General features: G+C 38.9%; 1 protein-coding gene across 3 annotated transcripts in view; it reads right to left on the bottom strand.

The window, feature by feature from the left end:
• The window catches only part of LOC113406240 (SH3 domain-containing kinase-binding protein 1-like), a 378903-nt gene that overhangs the window by 31399 nt on the left and 319951 nt on the right, over positions 1–27553 (bottom strand). For all 3 annotated transcript variants that reach the window (XM_026649807.1, XM_026649810.1, XM_026649809.1), the window contains 5 exons: positions 18688–18789; positions 14507–14558; positions 8660–8740; positions 5114–5276; positions 801–886 (listed from right to left, as the gene is read on the bottom strand). In XM_026649807.1, the coding sequence (XP_026505592.1) occupies positions 801–886; positions 5114–5276; positions 8660–8740; positions 14507–14558; positions 18688–18789 (484 nt within the window). The remainder of the gene's footprint in view (positions 1–800; positions 887–5113; positions 5277–8659; positions 8741–14506; positions 14559–18687; positions 18790–27553) is intronic.

Raw genomic sequence — 27553 nt, forward strand, 5'->3', positions numbered from 1 at the left:
GTAATGTACATTCAGGGTACAAAGATTCTGCCTCTTACAAAAACATGCCTGCTGCCGCACAGTTGTTACTAAATTGAGTGACTGGAGCAGATGTCATTGGAATACTTCCACATACAAATGACTCTGTCCCTGGGTTTGCTTTCAGAAATAAACAAGAGTCAGAACACCTCACTTTCAATGCCTCAGTTACAACAACATCCCACGCCACAAACATCTCTTATGGATTTCAAATTTAGCAATGGAAAAAAAATAAGAAAAACAATCCAATCTTTAACTTTACTCCTCTTCAAGGTGACTCAGTGATTCAAATGTACGTGTTTTAGGGCTATTGATTATCATCTTAACTGCAGTCGAGTTCATGTTCATTTTAAAATTGGAACAGACACTTTCTTTAATACTTTTTTAGCCAAATTGATTTTTTTAAAGCAGTATCTATTTCCCTTGTATTTGAAATGTAAAGATTATTGGTAGCTACACCACAAATGTAAACCTTTAACACATTACAAACATATAATATGCATTAATCTTCACCTTACCAAAACATAGTACAAGTATTCATTTGGCCTTGCCAATTATTTCAGGCTTTTAACAATAAAATCAATTTCCCATGCCAAAAAATCTAAGTTTCATATTTCTGTGTTCTCTTAAAAAAAGTTTATGCAAGGAATGTGTGATTAACCTTGCATTTAAAATTCACTATGAACCCATTAACTGCTTCTTGGAGCAGAGTAAGTACCACTAAAATGCAGATATCTACACCATAACTTTGTTAGAGGAACAACAGAAACATGGCAACTTACCAACGTCACTGCTTCTTTCTGAGGAGTCCTTCTCCAAGGTTCCGGATACCGTACTGCCCACTAACTCTACTTTTGTACTATCATTCCTACAGTGAGAAAAAGAAGAGGAGACATTTATTAGAGTTTGTCTGTGGGTTACAATAAATTGCCAGCTTGCAATTAATAAAAAGAGGGGGGACGTGTTCCTCCTGTGTAGCACTGAGTTATAGCAACCTGTCACAGAGAGCCATCTCTAGTAAGCAGACATACTGCATGGATTAACCTTATCTCATTTCTCTTTAACACCTGTCAAAAAGCTATTTTAGACACAGTAGTGTCCTAAATTATTCCTCAAATGTTCACAGCATCTCAACATGAAAGAAATCTAAGGGCAAAGGGCTACCCTTCAACAGCTTATTCTTAGTTGCTTACAATTAATAATTGGTGCCTAGATATTATGGATAGGTGAACCAGAAATCTGCAGATAAATGGATGAAGAGAAAAAATGTCAAGCTGGGATAATGGGATCCAGCAGTGCTCTGTTCTGTTCACAGAAGCAGCTTCCTCACCAGGGTAAGTGCTTCCCACTAGAAAAAGAAGATTTTTGTACATATTACTCATCATTAGGCTATGAAATCCCTTTCTATGGTTTCAAGGATGTCTCCCAACCCAGGAACTGTAGAGCGAAAATTTCTTCACCATAGAAAAATGATAGAGGAATGGAGATATTTTATATAGGGGGGACTGAAATTTTGAAGAGCAACCAGGATTCAGCCATGAGTAACCCATGCAAAAGCTCACATACCACATACTAGTTAAGTTTATCGAAGCAATATGATCACTCAGACAGAATAAAATGGGATCAGCGGTAGGAGCACAAGTGGCTAAACTGCACAGGTCCCACACACAACATTCTTGTGAAAATTTACTATGAGATTTCAAGAGAGCTTTAGTTCACTTAATGGAATAAAAATCTGTATTATAGTCATGAAATATTTATCCCATTTCATGGCCAGCCTCACAATATTGTATAATTCCCACAATAATTGTCACCATTCATACATAAATAGTATTATCTATATAGAGTTATTGTGCACGTCTTTGCACACTGGGCAAAATGTGCCAAATATATAACTGTCCCTGCAACTAATGACCTAGATATTTAGTGTTTCTTAAAATAGCAGTATTAGCTATTAATAAATTAGAAATAAAGCATGATCTTCTAAAGACTTAGCATTTTGCTCCTTACTTTTCACTAGCAGATACAAGCACATACCACCTGTCTGTTTCTGGTGGTGTAATCTGGCAAAGGATGGTTTGGATTTAGTTAATGATGCCAGATTTATAAGCATGAACATGGCATTAGCTATTAGAACTGTTCAGACTAAAAATGCTGTAATGGATAAGAAGTCTGGAAAGTTTTGTTAAAAACTGGAAGAAATTACAAAAAAATGGATATACACAGATAACACTATTGTAGGTTAAAGAGAATACTTAAGAATGTAAAAAGACAAAAAAACCTAGTTGATGATCTAGAAAACAAGATCATATTATGAAATATTAAGTTGTCAGGACGTCCCTGTAGGTGAGGAAGCAGAAGAAATTAAGACATTCCTGTCACACTGGATTAGTAAAATGCTGATGATAAATGAGGATGTTCAGAATGATCTACTTGATCAATAAAATTCTCTCTCTTTTTTTAATCACTGGAAGAAATGTATAACAAAGTAACAGTGTCCTGGTGGTAATCCAAAAAACTATCTTCATTGTACCTACCCTGGACCTCTTTGCCCAGATGTATTAATGGCGAAGAAAGAATGCTAATTGGAAGTGTTCTGAGAAAGGGATGTATGCTGTTTGGGTTGGGGTTGTAAACTATTACGATTTTAGGGCTGAAGGATACTGAGGCTGACCTTGATGTTGGAACCTTAAAGGATACTTAACACAGCTGTCTTAAGGAATGCTAAATGTCCTTCAAGACTCCATATCTTAAAAGTGTTCCCAATGAACAGAATTTGTCCATCACACACACATACAAGTTTGTTATAGGGTTGTTCACGGGGTGCTAGAACAAATTTTATAGTGAAGGTGCTGAAAGTGTAAACCATGTATCTGGCTATTACTGATTCAAGTCCAGGGGGTGCTACCACATCTCCAGCACCCAAAGTTGCTCATACCTTAAATGCTCAATTGCTGGTACCGACCTTTTGCCATTTGTATAGCCTTCTGCTATTCCTTCAAAAAGCAACACCAATCCTTTATTGGTGTTGCTTAATCTCCAATAGATGAAAGTGAAAAATATTGCTTCAGATGAACATATCTCAGAAAAACAGGGTAAAACCCTGGTTTCAAAAGAGTCATTTGAACAGATAGTATGTGCCTTATCTACACTAGAAAATTGAACTGCTGGTAATTGGTGTAATTACCAATAGTGCAGCATGCCCAAATAAGCCATTATGTCTGGGGACAGGTCAGTTGCAGCTTTGCCCCACATCCAAACTTATTGCAGGGCCTTCTTGGTACCTAACCCACAGTCCTTGAAGCCTTACCCAGGCTCCAAAAGAAAATTATTTATTTAACTGAAGAAACTGATTTTTATTACAAAATATAAAAACAGCCCACTGAAAACCACGACATGTAAGACTCTTGACACACACTAGAATAATGATGCCATTGCTAACCAACAGCCACAGAAATCTAAGGGAAATTTTGTTAAAATCCACAGGATTTTTCCCTTAGAATCTGCAAAATTGCTGTAGGAGTTAAATTTTTTTTTAATTGTCTAATTGGCCTGAGTCTTACAGATCTCAGTATAAGATACCAGAAGGTACTTTCAAAATATTTATTAGCTTATTAAACTGAAATGATTATAAAAAGAAATAATCAACCAAATCCTGCAAGCTACATTTAACAAACACCATTTTTACCCTAATTTTCCAAGTTTCTGAATTATCCAAATAATTAAAAGACTATTTTTATAGATTTGATCATATGAATGTCTAGCCTTATTCCTATAAAATGTCCTTACAAATAGGCATAACAGCATACAAAAGTGACCCTGGATAACTCATTAGTTTAAATTAGCTGATAAAATAATGCGTGGTAAACAGTTAGCAATTGTGACATTTAAAGGGGCAATATCAACTTAAACACATTTTTCTGTACTTTTAAAAAAACAATTACTGTTACACATAACACCTACTCCCATAAGAGATTAGAGGATTACATATTTCTCTCTTTTTTCTGTGTTACAGTATGTACTGGTCAGCACTTTGAAGCCAGTTTCACTGTTTACCCTTCTGTAGGTCTTTCAAACAGCTAATGGAGAAACAAAAACATTCTTAATCATAGAAACATGAGATTGTATGTATTTATTAATTATTTTCTTTAGTGTTATGTTCAAGCACCTCCCATGTGTAGTCAGGTGGGGAGAGATAGATATGTCCCAAACACATCAGTAAGACTTCAAAACCTGGCAGGGGTCAAGGGCAGGTGTAGCATCTTAAATGACTTTTTTAATTGACTAGATTTCAATAAAGAGTGTCCTTTTATAGGCTATTATTAGACGAATGAAGGGAAGCATGATCTATGGGTCCTATTCTATTCAGGTTCTTAATCTGCCCTTATCAAGGTAGTATATGATCACATAAAGTTAAAGTGAAGGACTGAGAGCATCCTCTGTTCCCCCACTTGTAAAATGGAGTCAATGATACTCCAGTGTGTTGCAAAACTTAATCAATGCTTGTAAAGGACATTGGATAGCCACCGATGGAGGCCATAAATTATTTTTCAAGCAGCATTCTAGAGTAGTACCTTGAGTATGTCATTGTGTAATCAAAACACATTTTGTAACCCAGTTTGCAACACGCTTAGACTTGGACTACAATAGCCAGGGAAAATGGACTGAAATCAAATTAGCACCTTTCTAGGCACTACAGTGTTTAAAAGGGGAGCACACTGGCTAATATTATTCACTATTATATTTAACTACCCAGGAGAGTAGAAAGGGACACGCAGAGGTCAGAGCTAATCTAGAGTTGTTGGTCTTGTTGTAACTTGAGTTAACAGAGTGCCAATTAACTTGAGTTTAACTAACTTGATTGTACATGCTAATATAGACACTCCACAAACTTTACAGCAGGAATAAACATCTTCAAGTGTCTAATTGACAATCAATTCAATTGAGTTACAATAAAACCAAAAGCACTAGACTAGGTAAAACCAGTGTGACAGTGTGATGATACAGTATCTAACCAAAGAAAGTTAGAATTGGAAATGAACAGTACCATCAATAGAAAACCTACACTCTATGAATTTGCAACTTTTAACAATACCTTGTATGCGTCAGAGGCACAGCTGGTCTTTCTGGTCGTCTTGGGGGCAATGTACCAGGTCTATTCAGAGAGTTCGTTTTTGGTGGTCGAGGTTTCTTCGGAGGTATAGCAGGGACTGAAGGCTTGTGCAAATCTACCAGTTTTTGCTCTCTTTCTGGTCTTTCTTTAAATCAATTTCCCCCCCAAAAAGAACAAAGATCTTATTAAGTGGAATTCACTGGCACACATTGATTTACAATGTACAGAAGCTATGAATGTTAGTTAAACCACATCTAAGAAATAAGTCTGCATTCTTCACTGTTCTGCCTTACTTCACTCTTTCCTGAGAATAAAATGTTTATACCAGTTTTGGGCTAAATACATTTCAATAGTTTGAATTCGCATTAAACCTGCTCTTGGCTAACGTGCAGACAGTGTCTGAATCTGAGTGTAATTTCTGATTTTAATCATTAAAAAAATTTATTGATTATTTAAATAACTATTAAAATAAGAAGACAAGAGAATTACACATCATACAGAAACATTTCCCCCAAGCCTGCCTTCATACTAATTTTTACTCTGTGAGATAATACTCAGTTAGAAGAGCACAAAAATAAGGATAATTTTGTGTGTTCTTAATGCTCAGCTGAAACATGCAAATATCTTCTTTTGAAAATGTATTCTGCAGGAATTTAATACAAATATACTTAAATGAAAAATTAATCAGCTTAAGAAACTAGGGTCAAAATATAACAACTTGGGGGCCAACATTTAGACAGCCAGATACATATTTAGGCATCTAAATAGAAGTGGCCTGAAATTTTTTTTTTTTTTTTTTTACAAATTTGGGCAATTGGAGCCACAGGAAGTCAGTACCTCTCAAAAATGGGCTTAAATATGGATAAATACCTAATATTTGGGATTCCAAGTTTCAAAAGTGGTTAGTTTGCATTTAAACTCATTACTTTTCATAGGAAATTCTACAGTCTTTAACATGACAATGCTTGCTATTGCTAGGATGTATATAGAGCACATACAAACTGCTTGCATGGTCCCATTATAAAATATGCTGTAAATGCATATTGTAAAATGTAGCTGAACACTTTTACCACTGTATATTACTTGGATGAAACCTTGGCTCCATTGAAGTCAGTGGCAAAATTCTCACCCCTTGTCTCTCATAATATACCAAACCCATCAGTGACAAGATGGTCTACAGTATGTTGTGAATATACAGAGGAATCCCTATGGCATACATTTAAGAATATTACATAGAGCCAGGCTACCTCTTCATAGATTTTAGGATACTAGGTTTGAAGAAATCATGGACCACAAAAACAGACATTGGCAATTTGTCTTTGTTGATAATACTAGCAGGAAAAAAAATTAAATAAATTGGCAACATAAAAATGTGTTCAAAGGTCTAATTTCAACTCACAAAAGCAGTGGCATTCAAGCCCTGGAGACCAATTTATTGCTGTGTTGTCTAAGTGATGGAAAATATTATAAACCATTTGTATTTCATAGGCGTATTTGAATGGGCTAGTGGTTTAGGTTAAGGATAGTGTCAGCCAAGTTATAAAATTTATAAAAAGAAAAAAAAATTTGAAGGGCATAGGCTATGTGCCATTAGAGTAAGTTATGGCATATCATTAGTCAACTCTCATGTGTACAGAAAAATTAATATAGAGAGCATAATCGAAGACAAAAGATCTATATTAGGTCATCTTGCTCACCCGGCAGAGAACTATTGTTCACTACAAAATACTCTTTATCCAGTATACTTTTACATGACTCAGGCAATGAGTCTTCCACACCTTCTCTTGGAAGTTACTCCACAATCTAGAAGATCTCATAATTTTTATTCGATTTGCTCCTGTTGTTATTATTAATTATTATTATTATTATTTACTATTTGCACTGTGGTGACAAGCAGGAGCCTCACTCATGGACCAAAACCCCATTGTGTTAGTCAAGATAATGTACAAACACATAACAAAAAAGAAGGTTATAATTATATTTATATTATATAATTATAATTATATTCTTGCAACCCACTACCAAATCCTCTTCTTTTTTGGTGTTCCATAGAACCTAGAGATAGTTCCTATCTCCTCTTATTCATTGACTAGCCAAGCTATAGATATTTATTTTTTGGTAGTGTAATATCTTGTAATTCTCATTGTTTTTATACTTGACTGTATAACTCAAAACTGAAATTGAAAAACATACTATATCATTGTTAGGATGTACAAGCTAGCTGCTATTTTCACTCCATCACTCTCTTTTCTTTTTTTCTATGGCCTGTATAGTTTGCCATGTTATTAGTACTGTATGGAGAGCTAATGGGGTTATTACATACTACAAAGCTTGTACAGTAAAGTTGTCATCCTAATGATTCTGATGTGACATAATTACATCAAAACTGAAGTGCATTTTTAGATATATGTGTAAAATGACATTAAGACTTTAGCTGTGCTGTCTCTTGTATCAAGAGCCCTCTTTATATTAATAACAATACTCAGGGGGCTACATAAACCATTTCAAACAGAACGCAAGGAAAACCAAACAATCAGTATAAAAAGAGATAAAGTATTTAAGAAGCCAAGTGATAGTGTGTCATTAAAATTTAACACTCTCTGAAAAAATAGTGTGTTCTGATAAATTTTTTTAAAAGTAAGTAGAGATGAGCTAAGACAGCTATCTGAGGTGAGTGAATTCTACACCCAGCCTGTGTCTGTACAACTATTTTTCTTAAAGTTTCCCACCATTGGAACTTCACCAGTGGTAGCAACAGGAGGAGCACCAGTGTAGATGGACCCTCAGTGTTTTAACCATTCTGTCATCTAACTCTACTCAAAGCAGGTCTAGAAAGTAACATATCATGGTTAAAATAGGCCATGTCTACACTAGAGAGCTTACAGTGGCACAGCTGTACTGATGTACCTGCACTGCTGTAAGAACTCTAGTGTACCCACTCTACGCCAATGGGAGAGAGAGCTCTCCTGTCGACATAATTAATCCACCCCCAACAAGTGGTGGTAGCTAAATCGGTGGGAGAAGCTCTGCCCATACAACGCTTATGTCGGTGTAACTTATGTTTCTCTGGAGTGTGTTTTTTCCACTCGTGACATTCAGCATCTGGCTACTTCGCCTAATATATGCCACAGAGGCATAACAAGGAATTAAATACATTCCATAGCCTGTTTAGTAATTCTAGAAATGGCCATGGAAAGCTAAAAAAAGCCAAGTCTCCTAGCCAAAGTCCAATATAAGATACTATAGGTGCAAATCTATAAACAGTTGCATAATATCACTGCAATAGATACAATGCAATATCTACTAAACCCAGTATGATTCCCTTATTCTGGTCCCAGAAATTACGCCAGAAACAATTATAGGATTCTTGCAAAATCAATATAATCACATATGTATGAGAGTTGGAAGTAAATATCCACAGAATACACTTAATTAAATCTATCTACTGACTGGAAAATGAAAACTTGAATCAACCTCCTTCTCTGTTCATCACTCTGCAAACAGCAGACATAGAAGCACATTTCATACCTTTCTCCTCTGTTCGATTAGGAAGACATTCTGGCCTTTCAGGAGGTACCTTTTTGATTTCATGTTTTCTGTCTGTGGTACCTGTCAAAGAAAGGCAAATTCATGATTCTGCAAAAAGATATCTGCAAGCAAACCAAGCAAAAGATATATATTTAAATTTGCCCCCCTTTATTTTGATTTTTTGATTCCCCAATTTTGAAATTTTCATGCTTAAACTAAGCCCATTTTCAATTAAAATTATTTACGTCACAAAAGCATGCAAAATGTCATGACTGTGTAGTCTTTGCAGCCAAGTTACATGATTTCCAATACATCTCAGGAGAGCAGGCACTTGCAAAATGAAATTGCAGAATATTTTGTGAAATGTGCACACAATTGTCCCACTCCAAATATCAAGGAGTCAGAAAATTAAATTTTACAATCCTTTAACTCTGTATCATTGTTAGACTCAAAAATAATTCAATGGGGAGGAAAGTTCAGTAGAGTAAGTCAATTAAATGGGACTTTTTGATGCTAAGAAAATAATTCCACATAGTTGGATATCCAATTTATTAATTTAGTTGCTGTCTGCATAATAATACTTAGCACAAATAAAGCACTGTTTGTGTTTAAAAGTAGTTTTGAACATGATTCACAGATAAAGGGGGTATATATACTAGGGTTCTTTTACCCAACAGTTTTTTATTCTTATTCCCAGCAGTTCATTTCCACAAATGTTAGCAATCGTAGGCGCACAAGCAAAGACAGTGCTCTGGGTGGTAGCTGGCATTTTAAAAGAATGCCTTGCCTATAGCTGCTCAGGACAAGTCTATGCCACACAGTGTTCAAAATAATGGTGACCACCAGCATCTTGCCTACAATAGCCACCCCACAGTTGCTATCAGAGAGGAGATGAACCAATAGTAGCAAGTTTTAGCAAAATTTTCCTGGTGTAGACAAGATTTCGTTCTAGTCCCTAGACAAATTTTATAAGTAGGGTCCAACCAAATTCATGGTCCATTTTGGTCAATTTCATGGTCATAGGATTTTAAAAATAATAAATTTCATGATTTCAGATATTTAAATCTGAAATTCCACAGTGTTGTAACTGTAGAAGTCCTGACCCAAAAGAGGGTTGTGTGTGTGTGTGTGTGTGGGAGGGGGGTTTGCAAGGTTATTGTAGGGAGTCATGGTATTGCCACCTTTACTTCTGCACTGCCTTCAGAACTGGGGCCTTGGCCAGCAGCTGCTGCTCTCTGGCCACCCAGCTCTGAAGGCAGTACAATAACCTTGCAACCCCCAGTATGAGAAATGCTGGTCTCCCCCATGAAATCTGTGTAGTATAGGGTAAAAGAACACAAAAGACCAGATTTCACAGGGGAGACCAGATTTCACGGTTCGTGACGCATTTTTCACGGCCATGAATTTGGTAGGGCCCTATTTATAAGAATTATTATAACAGATTTTGGCTTCATTCCACTAGCCAACTACAAGGTGTTACAACCATTTTAGCTTAGCAGTGTTTAAAAGGGCTACATAACACTATTTTGTTCAGTCTGTTTCACTGTGTGTTATGCAGCACTCAAGCACATTTACATTTTCTGAATATGGCAATACAATACTTGCAGCTGGTCCCTAACACTCACTACTCATCAATGGTAATGGCCCCTCATTAGTGGTGATTACTGGCCATTGTTTCTCTGTAACTGCTCTATTCTACATGCAACACTTGTATATCTTATCATGCCCATAAGTATTACTGAACTGACAGACACACACATCACCCTTTTACACCACATAGAGGAAGACACTACTGCTAGCCTCCCAATTACAGTCACTCTAAACTCATGGGTTATACAAGTCGAATATCCTGAGAAACTTAAGTAGCGACACAGGACTTTAAACGTGTGTGTGTGTGCGCGCGCATTCAGCTACAATGTGGGTTGCAGCTGACCAAGGTTTCGAAGCACGATTACCACACAGTCTCATCTCAAGCTCAGTTTGGGGATATAGTTACGGTCCCAATTATACTACAATACAAAGTAGAACCAGGCTTTAATTTCTAATATAGACAAAGGCTAATTCTAAACATAGAATCATAGAAGAATTAGGGTTGGAAGGGACCTCAGGAGGTCATCTAGTCCAACCCCCTGCTCAAAGCAGGACCAACCCCAATTAAATCATCCCAGCTAGGGCTTTGTCAAGCCAGGCCTTAAAAACCTCTAAGGATGGAAATTCCACCACCTCCCTAGGTAACCCATTCCACTTCTTCACCACCCTCCTAGTGAAACAGTTTTTCCTAATATCCAACCTAGACCTCCCCCACTGCAACTTGAGACCATTGCTCCTTGTTCTGTCATCTGCCACCACTGAGAACAGCCTAGCTCAATCCTCTTTGGAACCCCCCTTCAGGTAGTTGAAGGCGGCTATCAAATCCCCCCTCACTCTTCTCTTCTGTAGACTAAATAAGCCCAGTTCCCTCAGCCTCTCCTCGTAAGTCATGTGCCCCAGCCCCCTTGATAATTTTTGTTGCCCTCCGTCTCTCTCCAATTTGTCCACGTCCTTTCTGTAGTGGGGGGCCCAAAACTGCACGCAATACTCCAGATGTGGCCTCATCAGTGCCGAATAGAGGGGAATAATCACTTTCCTCGATCTGCTGGCAATGCTTCTACTAATGCAGTCCAATATGCCGTTAGCCTTCTTGGCAACGAGAGCACACTGTTGACTCATATCCAGCTTCTCGTCCACTGTAATCCCCAGGTCCTTTTCTGCAGAACTGCCACTTAGCCAGTTGGTCCCCAGCCTGTAGCAGTGCATGGGATTCTTCCATCCTAAGTGCAGGACTGCACTTGTCCTTGTTGAACCTCATCAGATTTCTTTTGGCTCAATCCTCCAATTTGTCTAGGTCACTCTGGACCCTATCACTACCCTCCAATGTATCTACCTCTCCCCACAATTTAGTGTCATCCGCAAACTTGCTGAGAGTGCAATCCATCCCATCATCCAGATCATTAATGAAGATGTTGAACAAAACCGGCCCCGACCCCTGGGGCACTCCGCTTGATACCGGCTGCCAACTAGACATTGAGTTGTTGATCACTACCGGTTGAACCCGATGATCTAGCCAGCTTTCTATCCACCTTATAGTCCATTCATCCAATCCATACTTTTTTATCTTGCTGGCAAGAATACTGTGGGAGACCATACAAAAAGCTTTGCTAAAATCAAGAAATATCAAGTCCACTGCTTTCCCCATATCCACAGAGCCAGTTATATCATCACAGAAGGCAATCAAGTTGGTCAGGCATGACTTGTCCTTGGTGAACCCATGCTGACTGTTCCTGATCACCTTCCTCTCCTCCAAGTGCTTCAAAATGGATTCCTTAAGGATCTGCTCCATGATTTTTCCAGGGACTGAGGTGAGGCTGACCAGTCTGTATTCTCATGTTAATTATGCTTCTATCCTGTGCTATTTTTCTATGCTCAGTAAAAGAATACATTGATTTTTAATTATTTAGCATGCAACTGATAGTTCTGGATCTAATTTTTCATATCATGTCTTACCAGGTATTCAAAACCATCAATAGCAGAATCAGCCTCATGCTAAGACTGGTAAAATACAGTACATGTTGGTAAAATCGTGATTTCACACTGTAGTTGGTGGCAGGAGATATTTATTCATAACAACAAGTACAGCATTCTTCAGCCTTGAAATGTCGTATAGACATTACCTAAACATTCACAGACTTCTTGCGCATACATAGCATGGTCCAGTCAATAGACTGGGTTTGGAACTAGGAACCTGAAACACCTGAGTTTTCGTCTTTGGCTTTTGCTCCCAACTCTAATGGCCTTGAGCAAGTCATTTAATTTCTCCGCGCTTCCATTTTCACTTTGAAAAGGAGCGCATAATATCTACCTCTCTTGCAGAGCTATTGTGAAGACTAAGTAGCTCGTGCTTTGAGTGTGCAAAGGGCTATATACAGGCTAAAATTATTATTCTCCCCATTTTACAAAAGGGAAACCTGAAGCAGAGATATAAACAGAAATGTAATCTTTTAAAGGGTTTTTCCAAAACATAGCCTTGATTATAATTTCATTAGTGGATAAAGCATGGCTTATTTTTTTTTAAAACTGCAACCACCACTAGATGGCAAAGTTATACTGCTCTCAGTGAGATCATCTGAATAACAAAGAATCTGAAAATTAAATCTCTTTTTAAGTGTCTCAAGACAAAGAAGTGAACTATTGGCATGATTACACAAATAGAAACAACTGCTTGATTGAGTTAAATTTAAATTATAGTCCCTTGATTCACAATCAGATACACTAGTGAACTGAAACATAAACTTGGAACAGATAACAATAGGTAGAAAACCCTGACTAGACTGGCTATGTCTATACTTGCTTATTTACCCTAAAATTTCCCAATGGTGGTAAGTAACGGTGGGAGTGTGATTGTAGAGAAGCCACTGGATTTTTAACCAAGAGGTGCAGAATAGAAAACAGTGATTAAAGTCCTTTGTCCTCACTAGTGCCTGCACCATTGTGACAACAACTGGGAAATTTTAGGGGGAAAACACTAGTGCAGACAAGGCCTTTGAGACCATCCCATTCATTCTGAGTTGTTATTATGACCTAAACACAACTTGAATTCTGTCTTTAAGGCTAAAATTTTCAAAAGCACTTTAAGAAACTTAGTTGCATATGTTCCACTGAAATATAGTCACTTCTAAAAATTTTACCCTAAGGTCTTATCTACAGAGGTAAAACTGGTTTTGATTAACTGGGTTTGATCATGGTTCATTCTAACATGGTTTAAACACAGTTTGCTTACCCAGAGAATAATATGAATATGTAATTCTTGTTTGTTCTCCCTAACAGCCTCCTTTGATTTAACTCTGTATAGTCAGACAGAATATCATCAAGCAGGTAAAGTGAAGTGAAGTACATATAATATTCATAAAAATAATCCAGATATCTTCCTCATTCTTCACAGCAGGGATAAGAGTTTTAAAAACATGTTTAAACCCACATGTTTCAACATGATGATGCCTAATCTACACTGGGCAGGTAAATCATATTTGTGTTGTGTTACCATGAACTATAGTTAACTCCAGTTCAGCTGCAGTAGTATGGTTTTGGACCTAGCCATTGTAAAAATGCAGACATACCAGGGAACTTGTTTACAACACAGGTTGTCCCCTAAATCAGTTTCAACATGATTCCATGGTTAATAGTGTACTTGAGCCTAACTATAAAATATGGATAAACAAGAAACTGAAACTATGGGATTGATCCTGCAACTGGATCTACACATTTGGACCCCTGCATGCATGCAGATCCAGTTTCAGGAGTGGGGCCTAAGTTGCAAATGGACAGGAAAAAGGCCATATATCTCTAGTGTAGATGGGTCTTACAGGTGAAAGGTTAATAAACTTTCCTACTACAGTTTATATTCCCTAACATTATGACACTGACCTTGCAAAAATGTATGCATGTGCTTAACTTTATGCACTACCACAATTTGTTTTAAATTCCAAGAACAAAAGTTTCATGTTTAGTATAAACTGTTTGAAATGAACCATAATATTTAAGATAAATCTTCTAATGTATTATTTTCAAATAAGAATTGGCATGTGTCCTCTTTCAGTTCACTCACAATCTATTCAGAAAGCAGATCACAATCTTTCATGGTTGTGTAATCTTTTGCATCTTGTATCCAATCTACTGTTAGTGATTGAGACTCTTCCTGTATATTGGCTTTGATACTGATGACATCCATACAAATTTGAAAATACACGTGCTCTGTATGGAATGTGTTTCACTGATGTATACGAGCAACAACACCTTACAACAACACCTTACCTGACCCTTGTTTGATGACAGGAGCTGATGGAGGTGGTGGTTTCTTAGGTCTCTAAAATCAAGGAAAAGCAGAAAAGAGATTGCTTGTAAACACTTGAACTCATAGAAAGATTTGATGTAATCAGATACTACTTTACAATGAAAATTACATGTCTTCGGATTCCAGACCTGTCAATCACACATTTCACAAGTACTAAATTCAATTAAAAGATTTTCAAGGAAGAAAATGTAATTGAGAAATAATATGCCACTTTTACTATTTTTATACTTGAAATGTCTTTTAGATAAAAGCTCAGCATTAAGTGGCTTACAATCACTGAAAACAATGGCCTTTTGTACACTGAAGTAGCCTTTGCAATTAAGACATAATCTTGTAAATATCCAAAGCCATTTTGAAAAACGTGTATAGGCAATGCAGGAGCTGAAATATGTTTCTTACACTAAGTTGAAGCATAAAAGCAGAACACAGGAAATACTCTAGAGTTTACATTTTGTCATTTGCCAATATATGGTTGTTATCCCATTTGTGAAGAACATCTTCAAGCACAGTTATTAAGGCTTCCCATGTCTGATTAAATGAAGCTAATTATTCACATCAACAGCCTATTATTCATCATTTACTTTTATTTTCTCTGCTATCACCATCCTTCCTAACAGGACTGCAACACTTTACATGTTTCACAAATACGATCACTGAAATGGTTCCAGATCTGTTTTTCTTCTCTATTATGTAGATTAGCTGCGGGTGGTTTTTCCTTTTGTGCGTGTGTGCGCGCGCACACCATACTGACAGATGCTGTAAATGCCTTGGAGTGAATGCAAAATCAAACAGGGCATATGACACACTAATTTAACTCCCACACTTAGAATAAAAGGTCAAAGCTATTGAGTTAAAACTCTTCTAATAAAAAATGTGTGCATGCGTGTGTGTGTGTGTGTATATATATATATATGTTTTTATTAGAGAGGTGTTAGATAGAGAGATAGATAGAGGGGCGGCTCCAGGCACCAGCGCACCAAGTGCGTGCCTGGGGCGGCAAGCCGCGGGGGGCGGCCTGCCGGTCACCGTGAAGGCGGCAGTCAGGCTGCCTTTGGCAGCATGCCTGCGGGAGGTCCGCCGGTCCTGCAGCAATTCGGCGGCGGGTACGCCGAAGGCGCGGGACCAGCGGACCTCCCGCAGGCATGCCGCCGAATCCATGGGACTGGGGACCTCCCACAGGCATGCCGCCGAATCCGCGTTACCAGTGGACCTCCCGCAGGCATGCCGCCGAAAGCCGCCTGACTGCCGTGCTTGGGGCGGCAAAATACATAGAGCCGCCCCTGGATGGATGGATAGATAGATAGATATAAAACACACTCTCTCTCTCTCTCTCTATGGTATTCCTCATTCCTCAGGATGACTCTATTGTTCCGCTTAATCACTTGCAACCTAATGGCCACTATCTTCTTGACTGAGGAACAATGATCAGGACACCCTTTATTATAGGTGGGGCTGGTAGCACTGCTTACTAAGTTTGCCTGATACTACTCATTATAAGCCTGTGTTTTCAGTTGCTTATAACTTTCCAGAAATGTAATCCTTTTGGCTGAAATTGTCCTTGCTGGGTGTCTGCCTCAGGCTGAATTTTTGGGGGGAAAGTTCAACAATTTCCCCCCCAAATTTAGCCAAGTTACAAGCCTTTGAAATTAAAATTACAGTTCACATGTGCTCAGTAAAGATTTACTAGGGCTAAATATCTACAATCTCTGAAGATCCCATTCTCACTGAGTATGGTCTATCCCCTCACACCTCTCACAGATGCACCATCCTCACAGAGTGACTGAGCATGTTCCAGCCCAAGGCTAAGGGGGGTTCAAAGCCTTTCCCTGTAGTGGCTGTTCTGGGCCAGGGTGAGGCTGGACACTGGAGCTGAGAGCAGGGAGCCTGCCTCTCCCGTGCTTTCACTGCTGGCCTCTTCTCCTCCTCCCCCCCCCCCCCAAGCTGATGCCCAAGCAGTGTGGAAGAGGAAGCCATCTGATTCTAATACAGTGGGAATAAAAGCAGGGAGAGAAAGAAGTACATTGGGACACAGAGTCTGGTAAGACTGGGACTAGAGGGGAAGGGAGAGAAACTTTGATTGGGAGGTGGAAGGGGGAGATTGGGACTGTCTAGACAAGAACCCACTGGGAGCCAGTGGCAGCAGGAGCAGACTGTGATTGGTTAAATGGAGGCAGTTGGGAGCTGGGATTGGTTGGGCCAGGAGACTGGGAGTGGGAACTGGAGGGACTTGGAGTCAGTTGGTTGCGGGACGGGGGAGGACACAGATTGGATGAGAAAATGGGGGAGAGCAAAAAGTGGAACTGGATAGGCAAAGAGACCAGAACAAAGAATGGAGGTTGGCTGAGTCCAAGACTGGCTGAAGAGCCTGAGGATGGAGCCTGTGACTAGGGGCTAGGGTCAGGGGAGTGATGGGAGGAAACAGATCAGACAAATAGCTGAGAAGAGGAAACGGGGACTGGCTGGAAAGGAGAGTGGGACTGCAAGTTAGGGCAGGGAGCAGACTGGGACTTGGCCCTGAGCCAGAAGGGGAGACCAGGACTTGCTGGGCAAGGAGTCTGAGACTGGGATGAGAAGCCTGAGCAGTGGAGACTCGTACTGAAAATGTATCAGCAAAGGGGTCTGGAACTAAGGCAGGAGCCAAGGATGGGAAAGAAACAGGAGTGGCACAGGGACTGGTTGAAAGGGACAAGACAGAAGGGCTCAAGCTTGGAAGTCTGCGCCAACAGAGGCGGATTAAGATTTACTGGGGCCCTGGGCACAAATAACTTTTGGGCCCCCCCCCAGTCACCTCGCCCTGGGTCCCTGCCCCGTGCTCCTCCTCTCCCCATTCCCATTCTCTTCCCCCCACCCCCACCTCCCTTCCCCACTGCCTCTCCCCCCACCCCACCCCCTTCCCCATATTCCTTTCCCCACTCCTTCTTCCCCCCACTCCCTTCCCCCCTTCCCCACTCCCTCTTCTCCCCACCCCCTTCCCCTGCCCTTCCCCATTCCCCCACTCCCTCTTCCCCCTCCCTTCCCCATACCCCTTTCCCCACTCCCTTGCATATTTTTTTCAAGGGTCTCTGCCTCTTCTAGAAATCACTTTCTTTTCATTACCAGGCCTTATGTTCTTTTCCAGGCTATCCACTCTGATGTGGAATGTCATTTTACTCCGTGAAAGTGTTTTTGTTGCTCTCACAAGAGCCATAAATTCCACCTTCATCTTCAATAGTTATGCTAGCTTCTGAGAGTTGTTTTGTGATTTCTTTATCAAGGTTTCCAAGTTATTTAATCTGGCATCCAATTTTACCGTCAGTCCTTGAGAGAGAGTGTCTCTGAGTCTTGATTTTATCATTGATGGCTTACATAATAATCACTCTGAACTATAAATGAAGAGCCTGATTAGAAGCTCACAGTATCACCCTGATGACAGAGGAGTTTCCTGAAAATGGGGTAGTCTCATTAGAGAGGAGGAATCTACCAAGTTCTCTCAGGAAGTGTGTTAGGATTTCTAAGTGGTGTTAGGGAAATAAATAACTTTGCCTATTTTAAAATAGGCAAAATAATTTTTCCCACAGTTTAAAAAAAAAATTAATGGATTCTGACAAAGCTCAAGCGAATATGTCATTAAACAAGCTGAGCTTTCTCCTTTCAAACACATGCTAGAATTTCACCCTTTTCTTTCTGGAAGAGTGTTTTAAATTATGGCTGCTGGCAAGAGAAAATGACATCTGTCTAAAAGCAGTTGGTAGACTAATGTTTCATACTGTATCTCACACACTGTAGACATGTTAATGATTCTGATCATCATTACACCATAAAAACTGAGCAAATTACACCATGATCTCCAGTCATTCTGTCTCACATAAACTGACAATGTGGCACAGAGGGCTTTAAAAACAAGGTAGTAGAGGTTGGATGACTGGTTTTATGGGCCAGCAAAATACCTTCCAAGAAATTACACAATATGGCCTCAAGCTATGAACAATCCAATCATAGATGCTGCTGCTGTTATCCAGCAATGCTACTTTCCCTAACCATTTTTTTTAATTTTTTGCAAGTGTAACTTGTATTGTATGAATCAGAGAAATCCAGAGCAGAATTTCATCTCAAATTTTATCCTATATGATAGAGCAAACCAGAGGGAAATAATTACACTTACCTCTTTTTCAAAATCAGAGGGAAGAAGCTTGACAAAGTTATCTGGAAACACTCCACGCCTGCCATTGAGTTCTCCTTCCCACCAGCCTGCATCAATGCAATCCTACAATACATTAAAATAAAATGTCAAAAATTAAATGTGCACATATGATGTACAGATTTATGGGTTGAAAGGCAGTTTGCCATAACCTTCTGCCTTTTCACTACAGCAGGACAATTTTCTAGAGTTTCAGGTACACAGAACACTCTCCTAAATGAAAGCTACAATAATCATCGTGGCTCATGTTGTGATGTGGAATAAGGAGGAAAGAACAATAAATGTAAGTGCTTAATCAAGACTGGCTGGGCTTAAAGTGAAACGTTACCATTTAATCCATTAAACCAATAAGGCCTTTTGGCAGGTATGATATTACTTCTCTCTGATTTCATTTTAGTAAAATAAAATGATTTTATTAAACAAATACATTTTAGAATGCATTCTAAGCATTAACAAGACTCCTTTATTTTAATACTAAGGCTCTGAAATCTAAAACCTCTTCAAAGAGACCTTGACACACTAATAACTTTTACAATGATTACATTTGATTACAAGTCCATTTGAACCATTATATGACAATTCATTCTTATTACCACCAATCATTGATTAGCAGTATTTTTACATCTACCCAGAAACTTCTTTAAGGCATCACCATTGTCTGCAGCATTCTGTGAATAGCACAAATTAGTGTGTATAACAAAAAAATTCTATTAGGGTGGTGACAACAAAAACATTGAGTTATGACATTATTAGATGACAGGCTGGAGGCACAGGCTAATTCTAAATAAAAAAAGAGAATTAAGTATCTTGGTAAGGAACCATAATAGTGAAATAGAAAAAAACCTGATAACTTAAGGTTTTTCATTATTATTTATGATTAATTCTCTTTATTATTATTATAACCAGAGATGGCACACACTGTTGTTCAGCTGCTTATAGCTTTGCCAAACGAAACGGTTCAGACTGAAATTTTCCATGCTGGGTATCTGCCTCAAGCTGAATTTTATTTGAAAGTTTCAGCTAAAATGGTTCAGTCATTAAAAAAACGACATTGGGGAAATATGTTGTTTTGCTCATATTGAAAAATTTATTACAGCCATTGGATTGAGAACCTCTATCACCCCCATGTTTTGGAGCAAGGGCTTGACATTTGGCAAGGGGTTGCCCTAGTGCCAGGGAGATACACCTCTACCCCGATATAACGCGACCCGATATAACACGAATCGGATATAACGCGGTAAAGCAGCGCTCTTGGGGGGCAGGGCTGTGCACTCCGGCGGATCAAAGCAAGTTCGATATAACGCGGTTTCACATATACCGTGGTAAGATTTTTTGGCTCCCGAGGACAGCATTATATCGGGGTAGAGGTGTATATGCCTTTTGCTGACCCTGTGAATATTCAACCACATTTGCCCACATTAAAACCTCTGAAAATTCACAGTTCACACATGCTCAGTGGACAGCTGTTAGAGTTTGGAGGTAAATTCTCTGAAGATTCTGTCTAAAGTGAGAATAATCCAATACAGGGCTGTGAAGACCACTGGCAAAGTGTCTCATCCCTGTCTAGTGCCTGGTCCACATAAAAAATAATAGTCTACTTCTGCTAGCAGTTACTCTGTTAACTTAAGTGGGAGAGGCCTATCAGGTCGATATATAGGTCCGAACCCTGTTGATGACCCAAGTTGAGAGTCAGTATGATTCCACATGATAGAGTTTTTTTAAAGTAGGAAATTACATTTAAATAAACTACATTAATAGAACATTAAGGTCTTTAATTACATAACCACATCCTACTTTTTTCACAGAATGCATGGTCCTCAGGGAATGAATCGATGTCATGTAGTGAATTAAGCTGCTGTCTGTAGGACCCTGCCTCATTTGTCACAGAAGTTGGAGGTGTGTAATCAATGAGACAAGGGACTGCAGGAAGAGAGAGGATGGTCTTATGATTAAGGTTTTGTCCTTGCATCAGCCACAGAGTTTCCATGTGATACTGGGCAAATCATTTAAACTAAAATGTTCACAGCTGGCCACTAATAGTGTGTTCCTCATTTTCTGGGTGCCAAACATGAGAACTCTGGGGGCTGATTTACAGAAGAGCTGAGCACTCACAGCTGCAAATGAAGTCACTGGGAGGTGTGCTTTGAACATATAGTGCTATATAATGCTAAATACTGGGGAAAATCAGGTTCTAGGTTTCTCAAATTGGGCACCCAAAATTAGTGGAAACTTTTGGCCTTTAATCTCTCTGCCTCATTTCCTCATCTGTAAATTGGAGATAATACTACCCCCTCACCTCACAGAGGTACTATGAAGATAAATTAATTGTTTGTGAAGCACTCAGATACTATAGCAATAACCACTATAAAAAAAGCTCATGAGGAAGTGAGTAATTCTGTATTCAGAGCAGGGTTTGAATAGTGTGCAGTAAATAAGGCGTGGGGCCACACATGGAACTATGAAGATAAAAATATATAGAATAGCAGCTCATTCAGTAAGCACTGTCCAAACTGCGCAATGAATGAAGCAGGTGTCCTGTGGAAAAAATAGCAGGTGATCATGGTAATTAAAGACTGCATTATAATGCAGACACATGAGGGGGCCAAATTAAGGTTGCATTGGCTTACTATTGCTTTTTCAGGTAAGCAATTGCTTTAGTTGCCATAGAGATGTGAGATGAGCGCAAGTGAGAGAAGCAGTGTCTGCAGAAAAGTCTCTCTGTTCAATAAGACATAGTCCACGCTATGAAAAACTTGAAAAAAATCTTGCTCAGTATTACTAATTACTTTGCATCTGTTTATCTCTGTTGCATTTTTCTAGAAGTGGTAATGTGTGTATAGCAGGAAGGGATTAAATGAGGGAAAACAAATTAGTATTAAAAGGAAAGAAGACTGCGAACATTTTCTATTCAGCTTATTTACCTTATTTCATCTCAGAAGAACTAGTTAAATGGCATGGTACTTTGGATAGTAATTTATCCATTGTTGGACCAGAGACAGATCTGGTCCCCCTTTCTTTTATTTTTGTTTTTAACCACAATTCACTGATTTACTGTGTCCATGATCTAAAAACAGGCAACTGAACAACTCTTCCACTCTACTTTCCTCCCCTATTCCTTTCCTCTTATCTCTTTGTGATCAGTTTATTTTCCTTCCTCCCAACTTTCCCTCCTATTTTAGCATTGTGGGTTGCAGTCATAATGCCTTCATTTTTCAGCACTACATTTACATCTTTGAACAGATTTCTCTTTTTGGTTTGTATAACAACCTCTGGCTTAGTAAATTGGGCTGATCCTTGGCTAACTGATGACTTTAAATAAAACAAACTTTGCGAGAATTACATGCTCAGTGAGTGATTTAAAATATAGGCAGGCATTTTTACACGCCTCATTCCTGAGGTGCAGTAACTGTCCTACTCCTGGGCAATGTCTACTTCAGCAGAGACTACTATTCAGTATATTGAATTATGCTATATTTTGTGGTGGTTTTCTAATGCGATATCCTTTTGATACTAATCTGAAATTGCCAAAATATTTATGACCTAATTTAGTTTTGAATGGAGCTCTCCAGAGATGAAAGGTTTGTGCATAGAACAATGGCACTATTTAGCTCTAGCTAATATTCCTGATAATTACACACACTTTATCGGATGTATATTTTTTAGGTCAAGGTTTTAGTTATCCCCTATGGTCGTGGAAATCCTTTTCCTATTTTCTCACTTCATATACCCCAGTTAAATTTCATCTTTGATGCTTCTAATTCTTTAAGTTTACTCATTTTCATGAACAGATTTGTTATGTATCATGCTCATTAATCCAGAACAGATGGTGTCCCCCAATCCCCACAACCTGCCAATCAGGCTTATGCAGCCAATCGCCACACAGGATTTTTCACACATTAAGCAAATCTTCAGACAGCCTCTCTAATTTTTCCATTCTCTATCTTATATGCAAGAAGGTCCTTCTCTGTCTCTGAGCAGAAAGGATGGGGAGACTTCATCAAAAAGAAAGCTAAATTTGGAGAATGGGTGTACATCATCTAGGACGTCACCTTGCAGTCCACCATGAAAATACAAGATAAGTGGGGAAAAAAGAGGAATTTGTGTTCGATAAGAACAGGAGTGTTTAATTCAGAGCTTTAAGAAGTATTGTCAGGAAGAGTTTGAACCAAAATTTAACTTTTGTAAAAATAAGCTTTAACAAAAGCTAAAGACCAACAGAACTGTTTAAATTAATTTCTTTTAAAGCTTCCAATGGAAACCTTTTATAAAACAAAAGTATATTTCCCCCTGCAGCGTTTGTAACCAACACATTGCAGTATTATGCTTGTGCAGCATAAGAACCTGAGCATGTGATAAAATGACTTATAGAAACTATGTGGTAAAACAGGCTGAGAGAAACATAAAACTTAAACAGTACAGTGAAAAGTAAAGAGGATGTTTAACTTTTTCTCCCTTTAAAAAGAAAAACTGGAGGAGTTTTTTGTAATACACTAAGGAATTTTTGTCTCACATTATTTTAAGGTGAACAGATTTTTAAATACACTTCTAGCAAAATTAACAAAGCAATAAAACCTAAGATAAAGGACATGGCTTTCATATAAAGAGCTTTATATCCATAAATCTCAAATCAATTTACAGAGGAAAGTATCATCTCCATTTAACAGGTGGGAAAATGGAGACAGAGAAGAAGGGATGGGCCCAAGGTCACAAAGCAGGCCAGTGGAAGAAGCCAATTTGCAATCTACATTCTCAGACTCTCCAGTCCAGTAGCCTAATCACTGGACCACATTAAAGTATTATTAGACGAAATAAAATAATTTGTTAGCAAAGTTCTTCTGTAGTAAAGGAGAAGCTTGGATTAAAAAAAACAGTAAACACCACCAACCCCCCAGGCATGTACTCGGGCTGCTAGCCCTAGCCTCCATGGCTGCACTGCTATGTTTAGCCCACTGAGATTGAGCAGAACTAGTGCATTTATGTCTACCCAAGTTGAGAATTATACCTCCCAGCTATTGTGCAGACATACCTTATAAGACAAAGAAAAAAGATCATGTGGGATATCAAATAAAATGTCAGTATGACCTGGGATTTTTAAGGCATTTATCTTAAAAAAAAAAAAATGTAAACAGGAGAAAACATTTAGTGTCAGAGAAATAGCAAGTGCAAGAAACAGCATATACCAGAATAATCGGACACCTAGCATTCCCCAGGATGCCTAAGAATTTTGCCAGTAATTGTAAGCGTACATTCTGGCAGACACTAAAGAATGATCCCTTTCTTGACTTCAGCAATGTCCAGGGGAAATGGGAGTAAGGACATCCCCCATGTAATCAGAAACGAGACACACCCAGCTGCAAAAAATTATAAAAGGGAACCATCTTGAGAAAACAGACATTTTTCTAGGAGGGCAGAAAAAGAAGACAAAAGTCTCAATTCTGAAACTGGAGCTTACAGTGAGCAAAAGAGACAAGATAAAATTTATCAAGTACACAAGGCGATCAAGACTTGAAAGAGAAAATAAAAGGAGCACAAGATCTGGTAGTATGTAAGCAAAGGAAACTTGTATTTGGACCACCAGATATCTGATACCACCTGCCAAGGTGAAGGAAACACATAGGTACTGTTTACAATATAAGACTACAATATAAGGTCACTTTTTAGCAGCTCCCAACACTTCCTTCCTCCTCATGTGAACCCACTATTCACTTTCTTTAGAAAACCAGAGGGCAGGAAGTCCCAGTTAGAAGTTGCAGTGCTAAAGTGGATTTAGTCGAGGCACAGATGTGCTAGCATTGTGCCATTGCTGGCAGTCCGTCAATAGGGAAGGGACAGGTGTTCTGTATGAACCAATGAGAAGACTGGTAAAAAAGAGTGCTTGGATATAGGCCAAAACGGGGCTTTTCTTTAAATGCAGTTTGCCTAGGAATGTAAGCAGGATTCTTCTGGGGGAAATGTGTGTTTATAAACTCAAAGGGTAACCCTCCTCCTGCAGCAAGGAGGTGCTAGAAACTGCCTCCCTCAGGCAGCACAGTAATGACTCTGAACCATTTATATGTTGGTTTACTTACAGGATAGCTTCTGTAATTGCAAGAGAAACCCCTTTAAGACTGAAGGACTATGATAAAGAGTATGCGAGCTTTACTCAGCCTGCTCCAGTGGGAGGTGTGTGCGTTCAGAACCTCTGAAAATCAGGCTACTTTTATGTAAAAGCTAATTTTATGTAGATGCCTAATCAGGATATATGTGCCTAATTTTAAGCATCCAAGTTTAAAACATTTGTCCGTTCTGTTCTGTCATCCTCTTCTACTGACATGTAAATTGTTTTGAAGCCCTTTGTATTATGACAGATTTCAGCTATGGTTATGTGCTACTGTGCTTTTCCTTTTACAGTCTATGGTTAAACTGCAACTTCAAAATGTGTATTCAACAGGGCTCCTTCTTCAAAGTGACAGTGCTACAGTACTGCACTTGGACCCTTACTATAACCTAAACAACCTTTATAAAATCAATCCTCCAGAGTATGGAAGCTGGTTAGGTAGATAGATGTTACATTCGATCCGTTTTCCTTAGCTACCTCCCTTCCACCAGTCACAGTCCATGCATCTCCACCAGTATCCCAACTAACCAATGTTGGACTTCACTCTGACCACATTTAAATGGTTCTACATTCATGTCTTTGGACAATAATACAGGGCTGGGTGGTTTTCATAATTTATTTTGTAAGTATTTCTGCACTAGTGTGTATAAATATGTGGTGTAGAGTATGAGATTGAAAATGGTGACTGTGAGATACATCTAGGAACCATTTTGTGTGAATTGGTGATCCAAATTGTAGTGGCTGCTCTACAGTTGATGGTAATTTTTATGTAGAACTTACAGAACAGAAGTTTACATAAATATGTGCATTAATGTATACTATCTATGGTCAGAATGAATTCTCATTGGTGCCCACACAGGCTTGGGTTTGTCTGTGTTTTTTCCCTTGGTGGCAGCCAGGTCCAGTAGACTGCAGAATCACGAGCATCCAGCATGCAAAAAAGATAAAGACCTCGCAGAAGCTCCTTGGTACGCTGTAGTACCACAAACACTATTTACCACACACTATCTGTGGGGTGGATGAATGCTGGGACACTGTTGGCAAGCTTAGCCTTAGCCCTAATCACCAACAAACCCTGTGTGAATCATTGTTTGGAGGAGCTAAATTCAAATTTTGCTTTATTTGTATGACACCCATATTATGTGGGCTTTGGGGGGGTTTTTTTTCTTCCAGAAAAGAAAAAGCCAGTTTCCAAAGCATTTAGGGATTTTGCCATGACAACCCCCCCTTAATTTAAACATGAGTTTCTTAGCTAAAACCCCATGCAACAGTTTGAAATTAAAGGCGCTAATGATTTAGTAACTTCAAACCCATCATGTTACACTGACTTACCAAGTCTCACTCACTTGGAATTAATTTTAAGGCAGGTTCTAACATACTCTTCTTGCACTATAGGATTTTGCAACATGATTAATTGGGATGGGAAATCTCCCTCATTGAAATTATCACATATTTACAGTCCTGCTAATTTCAATCTGAGGCAAAAATAATTTCATATATTCTACCAAAGTTAGTTTTTATTTTGTATAAAGCAATACTTAGGCAAATTATGTTTAGATGTCACAAAAGGATTTATTATTAGCCCATAAGTGCTTCCATGGCTGAGAGGCACTCTAGACTCTGAACCCAGCTAAAAGGGTCAACAAGGCAACCACCTCTGTTAATGGAAAAGTGGATATCTACTTCAGGTTCATATAAACTCACGACACAGGTTTTCCTATTTCCCTAATTCATAAAAAGTCACTATATAAAAGTTTGTGTTTTTTTTAAATAAAATATGATATAAGAGGTAGGCAAACTAGGTCATATTACAAGTGCTGCTCTACTCTTTATTAATTTTATTTTTTTTCTTAAAATCACTTGAAAAAAGGAGGGTCATGCTGTGTAAGTGACCATTCTTGATCACTTTAATAACAAGCAGTAGTAATTTTGCCCTTTGTTTCCCTTTTCTTCTGCATCCAGAAGCCCCACCCAATCCACTCCACCACCTAGTGTCATGCTTTGGGAGCAGGGTGAGGGGCTAGCAGCAGAAGTACCGAAGGCAGCAGCATATGCCTGAAGACAAGCAGCTGCTACTGCTGCTTCCAATGGCATCAGCTGTCTGATCCTGGGGGATATCTGGCAGCCTGCATCTGGTAATGGAGGGCCAAGTACTATGGCTTCACCAACAGAATAGAAAACCTGAAGTGGTGTAGGAGGGTCAAGAGCAACTGGGCTGAGGTGGGGAAGGGGATGTCCAGCTAGCAATGAAGCTGTGCAACCACCGATCTCCCTCCTTTCTGTTATCCCTGGAGAGATTGCAGCAGTTATGGTAGCCACTTCTGCACCTCTTTCAGCATCTGGGAGAGAACCCCTGCTGTCCTTTCCCCCACACACTTGGGAGGTGGCCAGTATCCTTTTCTCATGGGGTTGGGAAACACAGCCAGTGGAGGTTCCCATGTTGCCAACTCTTGTGATTTTTATTGAGGGTCTCATGAAGGTATTTTACATTTTAATTAATGCCTGAGCCCCTAGATATATGTGGCTGCAGAAGAATCTCAGTTTCCATTAAACAAAAGTAAGTTTCTAGTCCTCACAGTTGTGGAGAAAAGGTTAAAAACACAAACCAAATGTAGCCTGAAAGCTCAAAAACCAGAAATCAAACAAAAGGAATCCCAAATTTATTATTTTTATATTATTATTATTATTATTATTAAAGCACTCATGACTTTTTGGGGCCTGATTTATGATTTT

Source organism: Terrapene carolina, unplaced genomic scaffold, assembly GCF_002925995.2.
Source record: "Terrapene carolina triunguis isolate 2854851 unplaced genomic scaffold, T_m_triunguis-2.0 Scaffold23, whole genome shotgun sequence".
NCBI lineage: Eukaryota > Metazoa > Chordata > Testudines > Emydidae > Terrapene > Terrapene triunguis.